The sequence below is a fragment of the Orycteropus afer genome, unplaced genomic scaffold, assembly GCF_000298275.1.
Source record: "Orycteropus afer afer isolate SDZICR_OR568_19922 unplaced genomic scaffold, OryAfe1.0 scaffold00006, whole genome shotgun sequence".
NCBI classification, from domain to species: domain Eukaryota; kingdom Metazoa; phylum Chordata; class Mammalia; order Tubulidentata; family Orycteropodidae; genus Orycteropus; species Orycteropus afer.
In genome coordinates, this window is record NW_006921593.1 from 18,429,085 (window position 1) to 18,437,215 (window position 8,131).

The 8,131-nt window shown below is 60.1% G+C and overlaps 1 protein-coding gene across 1 annotated transcript in view; it reads left to right on the forward strand.

Moving 5' to 3' along the window:
* The first annotated feature begins 1,703 nt into the window (after positions 1-1,703).
* PDCD1 (programmed cell death 1) overlaps positions 1,704-8,131 on the forward strand; it is an 11,813-nt gene continuing 5,385 nt past the window's right edge. The window contains exons 1-2 of the mRNA XM_007943224.1: positions 1,704-1,779; positions 7,744-8,103. Of these exons, the coding sequence (XP_007941415.1) occupies positions 1,704-1,779; positions 7,744-8,103 (436 nt within the window). The remainder of the gene's footprint in view (positions 1,780-7,743; positions 8,104-8,131) is intronic.

Sequence of the window (8,131 nt, forward strand, 5' to 3'; positions counted from 1 at the left end):
CCCGCTTTCCACTGCAGACCACACGGCACCAGGCGGGCTGCCGCTGAGCCCGGCCGGCCGTGCGTGGGAGTCGGTGACGTCCCGGCCGGGCGGGGGGAGGCGGCCAGGACTTCTGCAGGAGCGGAGCTGGGAGCCTGGCCGCCCAGGAGCCTGGCCGCCCGGAGCCCTCGTGGGGCCCCGCGAAAGCCCTCAGGCTAGGCTGGAGGGGCCCGGTGACCGCTCCCCTGGCCGCTGACAGCACACACCTTCCGAGGAACCGGAGGGGGCAGCCGGGCCTGACGGGGCAGATGTCCCCTGAGCTGTGGCAGGAGGAGGGAAGAGTAGCCAGCCCGGCTCCCCCACAGGGGCTCATCAAAATGTGTAGGAATGTGTAGGGGGTCGGGGTTCATCAGCCTAGGGGCAGCCCAGACAGTGTGGGGCAGAGTGGGCTGAAAGCCAGCCGGAGCGGCCTGCTCCTACTGCCCTGCTGCCCTGCTGCCCCCAGTGTCCTGCTGTCCCCACTGTCCCCCATGTCCCACTGTCCCCACTGCCCTGCTCCCCCCACTGCCCTGCTGTCCCCAATGTCCTTCTGTGCCCACTGCCCTCCTGCCCTCACTGCCCTGCCCCCACTGCTCCCCCACTTCCCCTGCCCCTCTCACTACAGCCTCCCAGGAACCCAAGCCTAGAGAGTGACCTGCCTCCCCAGGTTGCAGGAGGTGGAGGTCTGACCCCAGGGCTGGGATTTGGGGGCAGAGGGCCCTGCACCCCCACCCGCAGCCTCAAGTTACAGAGTGGGGGACTCAAGGGGGAAACGGAAGGAGGTAACAACAAACAAGCAAAGAAGCAGAAACTGTTCCCGGCCCTGATCTGGCTGGCTGTGTGTCTCTCCATGTCTCCCTCCCCCACTGCTGCCCCTTGACTGCGGCCCAGAGCGACCCTGTGGGGTGGAGATCCGCCCTTCACTTCCAAAGCTGTGACCTCTGTGGGGGCAGCTGGCCACATCTTCCTCCCCCAGAGCAGCCAGCAGGTTCCAACCACCACCTTCCAGTCAAGTGCTTGACCTGCGCCTCCATGGCTTTATATACATGTGTGTACACACACACACACACACACACGCACGCACGTATATGCATGCACATGTGTGTATATGTGCATGTGTATAGGTATGTGTGTATATGTATGTGTATGTATGTGTGTGTATGCATGTGCATGCATGTTTGTGGGTGTGTTGTGTCTACATGTGTGTGTCCACATATGTGTATGTGTGTGTGGGTGTGTGTATATGTATGTATGTATATCCCTCTATCTCCTTGTCTGTCTTTGTCTCTCTGCCCCACACACACACACTCCCCACCACGTGGAGGCGGAGGAAGAAGAGGTGGGGCGTGGGGGGATCCCTCCCTGTGTGTGTGCATATATACATATGTACGTGTGTATGTACATATGTATGTGTATATGTATGTGTGTGTATACATGTGTATGGATGTGTGTATATGTATGTATGTATATCCCTCTATCTCCTTGTCTGTCTTTGTCTCTCTGCCCCACACACACACACTCCCCACCACGTGGAGGCGGAGGAAGAGGAGGTGGGGCGTGGCGGGGTCCCTCCCTGTGACCTAACCCGGGACAGTTTCCTTTCCACTACCACTTTCCCGGGGCCCCGGGTGCTGTGAGCAGCCCAGGAGGTGGCAGTGCTGGGCGTGTCGTGAGGCCACTTGGACATGCGGGCCCCGTGGGCACCGTGGCCACTCCTCTGGGCAGTGCTGCAGCTGGGCTGGCGGCCAGGATGGCTCCAAGGTACAGGGCACAGGGACGGCACAGCAGGGCGGGGGCAGGGACGGGTTGGGGTCGGGCACAGAGATGGCTTCCTCTCCGTCCTGCCACAGCCATCAGGGTGGAACTCTCCCAGCTGCTGACAGCACCACAGCCCACCACCGCCCCTCTGAGCACTGGGTGGCTTTGAGTGGCCAGGTGCCTCTCTGGGCTCTGCCGCTCACCTGGGCGCCTCACCTTCCCACCTCACATGCACACCTGCCCTCCCTTCACCTGCCAGCTGTACCGGGCCACATCTTTACATGGGCAGGCATGGCCTCTGTCTTCATCCGAGTTCTCCTGACGCTGGTGGGTCAGGCCACCCACTCTGGTCTCCTGCCTCTCCTCCCTGTGAGCGACAGGCCCAGCTGTGTTACCTTCTGGTGTCCCTCTGGCTCCGGGGACACAGACTGGGTGGCTGAGTGACATGTCTAGATTATATGACAAGTGTGAGGAGGCTCGTCTGACAAGAGCGCCAAGATGTGCCAGTCCCAGGTGTGGCTCAGAGCACCCTCAGGGGCACTGGCAGGGCTAGCCAGGGGGTCCTGGTGCAGACCACCCACTGCTGAGAGCCTGAGGCCCTAGGTCCTGAGAGAAGGGGCTCCTTCAAGGGGGCACTCACCTTGGAGCCAGAGGGCATGCCAAAGATGTGGGCACTGAGGATGGGGCCAGCGGTGGGGTGGTGACTGTCACTGCAGGCCGTGGGCTTCTCTGGCCTCCCTGGGCATGGCAGTGTCACAGCCGTGAGGCTAGGGACAGGGCAGCAGAGCCCTGATGGCCAATTTGGGGCCTTGGTCCCTGAGTCCATCCCCGAGCCCCTCCCTGTGCCCAAAGCAGGGCCCACTGCTCTCTCCCAGGAGGCCTACGGCCACTGAGACCTGATGCAGGGGCACAGCTGGACGAGGAGGCCAAATGCTGCCCACAGGGCCTTGTCGGGTGCTGGGGAAAAGCCAGGAGGACGCTGTCGAAGAAGGAGGAAGGGACCTCAGGGCAGCCATGACTGAGGCCAGCAACACCGGGGTGTGTCCCCGGCCCTACTCCATACCAGGGCCACCACTAAGTGGGGGGCGAGAGCACAGCTTCTTCTGGTCGCCAGCGCCACCCCAGCCTGTGCCCTGAAGGAGCCTCTGGCATGCAGCGTGCCTCAATTTCCCCACTCGCCCTCACTGGTCACATGGCTGAGCCCAGCTCAGCCCCCATGCTGCTGGGCGGCAGGGGTTTCTCTGCCCCGACATACTTTTGGGAGTCTGCTTGTTTGACTGTTTCCGAGTTGCAGTTTTGAAAAGATGATCAGGCAGAAAAGTGAGACACAGGGCGGGGGCCTCCCCCAGAGCCATCCTGGAGAACTTGACTCATCTGCTGGCCGGCTCTGCGCGCGGGGCTCGGTCCCCGGGGACCCTCCCTCCAGCGTGTCTTCTCCGGACACAGCCTCTGTGGGCCTGTCCCGCTGGCCCGGCTCACGGCCAACGCGGCCCACACACGCAGGGAGCCCCGGGGCCCCTGAAGGCTTGGAGGGCCGGGCTGTATTTCCCCTGCAAACGGTGGATGTGCTGAGCCACTAACCAAAGGTTGAAGGTTCGAGTCCCCCAGAGACACCTTAGAAACGCAGCCTGTCACTCCGCTTCTGAAGTAGCAGTCAGGAGAACCGTGCGGGCCCTTCTGCTCCAACACCCGAGGGTCTGCTGGAGTCAGGCCAGCAGCAGTGCGTTTGGGGGCTTACTTGCCCCAAACCAGCAGGGTCCCACTCCTTTAGTGTCCCTTCCTCTCTGTCTTCCCAGTGTCTCCCTGAGGACTTGAGGCAGGGGCGTAGGAGCGGCGTCCAGCACTGTCTCCCATGTCCTTGTTCCTCGAGCGGAGCTCGAAGCCAAGAGCCTCAGCCAAGGCACCATTGTGGGTCCATCTTAGGGCCCAGTAGGGACACACAGTGGGGGTGTCAGTGACAGGGGTGCTCCCTCACATACTCAGTGAAGGACGTGTCCACAGAAGGCACTTCTCTTCTTGTGATGACTGAAGGACACCAGGGGGGTCGCAGAGACACCCACTACCAGTGCTTCCGTGGACCCACAAGGTGGAGGGCTAGGGCCCAGGGTGCTGCCCCAAGCAGGGTCTCTCCCTTCTCGCTCTGCCTGGAGCAAGATGCTCTTCTCTCCCCCAGCTCCTGAAGACACTGAGTCTGAGAAAGAAACCTCAGGAAAGACTGGGACCCCCTAGGAACAAGCCACTGGTCACTTCCAAATGTTTGCCTCCTTGACAGGGCTCTTGTCCAACTAAGAGTCCAGGAAGCCTTCCTGGAGGTGGAGGCATGCACGCCATATTGGTCCTTTGGGCCTGGGAGTCCACACACAGGTGGCCCCAGAGTCCCTGGGGGGCTGCCATAGAGTGTCCCTGGAGCAGGCGTGGATGGTGGCCTGGCACCAGTCCCCAAGCCCCTCACACCATTCGAGGCCCCACCCTCCCAACTGGCCAGTCAGGGAGGTGGAGGAGCGCAGCTCGACCCGCTCCCAGGCGGATTCCTCGAACCCAGCTCCTGGGGCAGCAATGCAGGCCAGGGGAGGTCACACTCCAGTCAGAAAAGGGAAGCCAGGCCCCCGTCCTGGGCCACTTTCTGCAGTTGAACAATGTTTCAAGTTCCACTCCACAGACTCCATGGTCAGTTCAAGATCATTCATGCCACAGGGATGGAACGAATCCTCCTCCACAGTCCTGAAGGCCAGTGCCCCTCAGCATCTGGCCACAATCCAGCGTCTGCTCGCCCACTGTGTGGAGTCCATTCCACTCACAGCGGCCCTAGAGGACAGAGTGGAACTGCCCCACAGGGTCTCCAAGGCTGACAATCTTCGCAGAAGCCAAGCCCAAACCATACCCACTGTATGGAGTCCATTCCACTCACAGTGCCCCCAGAGGACAGAGTGCAACTGTACCACAGGGTCTCCAAGGAGCTCTGGTGGCATACCGCCTAAGGCATTTGACTGCTAACCAGAAGGCTGGTGGTTCAAACCCACCAGCCATTCCTCGGAAGGAATACTGGGCAATTTACTTCTGTAGAGATACTCCCTTGGAAACCCAAGAAGGAGTCACTATGAGTAAGGTCCAACTCCACAGCAGTGAGTTTGGTTTTTTTGGGTTTCATCATCTTTATGGAAGCAAAGCCCAAACCAAACCCACTGCTGTGGAATCAATTCAGACCCACAGCGCCCCTAGAGGACACAGTGGAACTGCCCACAGGGTCTCCAAGGCTGTCAGTCTTCACAGGAGCAGACTGCCCCATCTCTCTCCTTGGGAGAAGCTGCTGGATTCCAACCACTGACCTTCTGGTTAGTAGCTGAGTGGTGGCCACTGCACCAATGTCTGCCCACACGCATGAAGCTTCTGTTGGGGCTTCACCCCATGATGTCCTTGTGCCCAGTGTTCTCTCTGAGATGGAGGTCCAGCATAGCCCCCAGGGCACAGCCATGGCCCCCAGGGGGCACTGGCTACTCTGATGTTGGTGTGGCTGGCCTCACACTCATTTTGCCCGGCACTGGCCGAGAGTCGGCTGCTTTTTTTTTTTTTATCCCTCCAAGAGATCCCAACCCCATGGGGCCCAGCACCACCCCTGCTCCTGGGTCTTTAGGGCTTAACTGGGGCTCAGACCGCTGACCAGCCACCCATCCCAGCCTGTGCCCCCTCTGGATTGCTTTCCCACAGCACCTCCCCAGAACCCACTGAGATCCATGGACGCCCCTGTCCCCACAGAACTGCTGAGGCAGCCTGACACCCCCTCCACGGGGCCCCACCTGCAATGTGGCCTCCTGGCCTCAGGTCACAGGGTCATGACCGCCCTTAAGTCCAGCATGGCGCTCCAATGGGACTAGGCAACATCACTGCCAGTGGCCAGAGAGCCTGCAGGAAGAGGAAGGAGTAGGGGTGCAGGCTGACATCTCTGCCTCTCCAAACTTCCTTGTCTGGAGGGTCGGGGGGGGGGGCTGTCAGCCCTTCCCTGTGTGTCCATGAGCAAGGCTATAACAACACAGGGTGACAGAACCACCTCAGCCACCTCAAGGCCAATGGACCTCTAAAATCTGTGATGTCTGTCCCAGTAGGCAATTATTCCAGACACCTCCCTTGGTCCCTGTGATAGGAGGGGAGTCCTATAATGGGCCCCAGAATGCCTGCCCCCTGATGAGCCCCAGTTAGATGGGCTCCGAATTGAACCAGTGTAGGCAGAAAGGGTCACTGTGACCCACCAGTGGCCAGCCTGTCCCTGGGATCAGAAGACTGTAGTCATGGCAACCCAGGCTGACATCTGTGAGGAAGTGTACTTCCACAAGTCCCTCTAAGGCCTGTTTGTGTCACTGCTGGGGGGAGAAGGGCAACAGGAAAGCAGACACTCGCCTGGGGTGGTGAGGACGTGGGGGGCATGGGGCGTGGCATATGGGGCACAGAGTGTAAAACACAGCATGAAGACACTCACCTGGGACATGCATCACTGGGTCTGTGGAGACCAGAATGGGGGCTTGGGGGTCTGGGTGGTGATGGGTCCTGGAGCCAGCTCTGGCGACCTCTTAGCTCTGAGCTGGGCCTCTTCTAACTCTGGCCCCAAGATGGGGTCCACTCAGGGTGCCAGGAGCTGCTGAGTGTTGCATGGGTATGCTTCCTCCACCAAAGCCAGCAAGCCAAGTGTGTGTGCATGTGAGGGTGTGCATGTGTAGGTGTGGGTGGCTGTGTGTCAGTATGCGTGTCTGTGCACATGTGCATGAGTGAGGCTATGCCTGGTATGTGAAAGTGTGTGTGCACATGTGTTTGTGGCTGTGTGTCTCTGTGTAATTGTGCACACATATGTGCATATACATGCAGAGACTGGTGTGTGTGCATGAGTGTAGCTGTGTGTGGGTGTGTGCAGATATTGTGTATGCATGTGTGTGCCTTGCAGGTGTGTGTGTGGGGGGGTGATTGTGTGTGGGTGTGCATATGTGTGCATGCTTGCATGTGTAGTTGTGTGGGGGAGTACATGTGTGCATGTGTAGTTGTGTGTATTGTATACATGTGTGCATGTGCATGAGCATGGCTCCCTGTGTGTGCATGTGTGCATGTGCATGTGTGGCTGTGTGTGTGTGCATGTGTGCATGTGTGGCTGTGTGAGTATTATGTGTGTGCATATACGTGAGTGTGGCTGTGGGGGGGTGTGCGTGTGCATACATGTGTGCATGTGCATGAGTGTGACTGTGCCTGGATGCATGGGAGTATATGTGCGTGTGCCCACATGTGTGGGTGAACTGAAGGTCAGTGAGGTGGGTCCTGGGAAGGTGAAGGCCAGAGCCCTTGCAGTAGAAGATTCTGGCTAGTACTCATTTAGGGGCTGGCCAGATGCTTGGGGGGCACAGAGCCAGCCAGGGTGGTCTGGCCTATTTCCTGGTCCATATAAGGGAGGGTGGCCATTGGCCTCTGAAAGCTCCTTGCTCTGAATGTGAGTCTGGCCTTGACAGCAGCCGTGCATGGTGGGGAACCAATCAGTGACATCCCCACACGGTATTCCCAATGGGCTCTGGCCTGTTGGAGAGGAGAGTAACGGCAGGACCCCAAGCCCGCTGAGAAGCTAAGCTCAGCCCAAGGCTGGAAGCCTCCATGGGAACCCCTCCACCATGGTGGTCCAAGGCTGACGGGGCAGTGGACACAGAACCAGGGTGCCCAGGAGTGGGTGGCGCTCTGGAGTCACAGGGGCAGTGGAGGCCCTTACGAGCCCCTGGGAGAGAAGGGAGGACGTCAGAGCCAGAACAGCGAACAGAAGCCCTGGTGTGCAAGCACAGTAAAGCCCGGGGGAAGAGTCCCACTTCGAGAGCCGCCACCTGGCCTGCAAAGAGAGACTGAGAGGCCCCTTGGCAGAAGCACTGGGTGCACCGGGCCGTGGATGGCTAGGGGTCTGGAAGGCTGCCGGGGCCCCTCGCTCACATCTGGCTCCTCTCTCCCCAGGCTGCCCCGAGAGGCCTGAGAGCCCCCTCACCCTCTTGCCGGCCCGGCTCACAGTGCCCGAGGGGGGAGGGGCTACGTTCACCTGCAGCTTCCCCAACACGAGCAAGCCCACTGTGCTGAACTGGTACCGAGGCAGCCCCAGCAACCAATCGGTCAAACTGGCCGCCTACCCCCAGGACCGTGGTGAGCCAGCCCGGGACCGGCGATTCAGCATCACGAAGCTGGCTGACAGCCAGGCCTTCCACCTGCACATCAGCCACGTGCTACATAATGACAGCGGCACCTACTACTGTGGGGCCATCAACCTGCCCCCCGAGACGCAGATCACCGAGAGCCCCTGTGCAGAGCTCACGGTGACAGGTGAGGCCTGGGTGGGGACCCGAGGGGT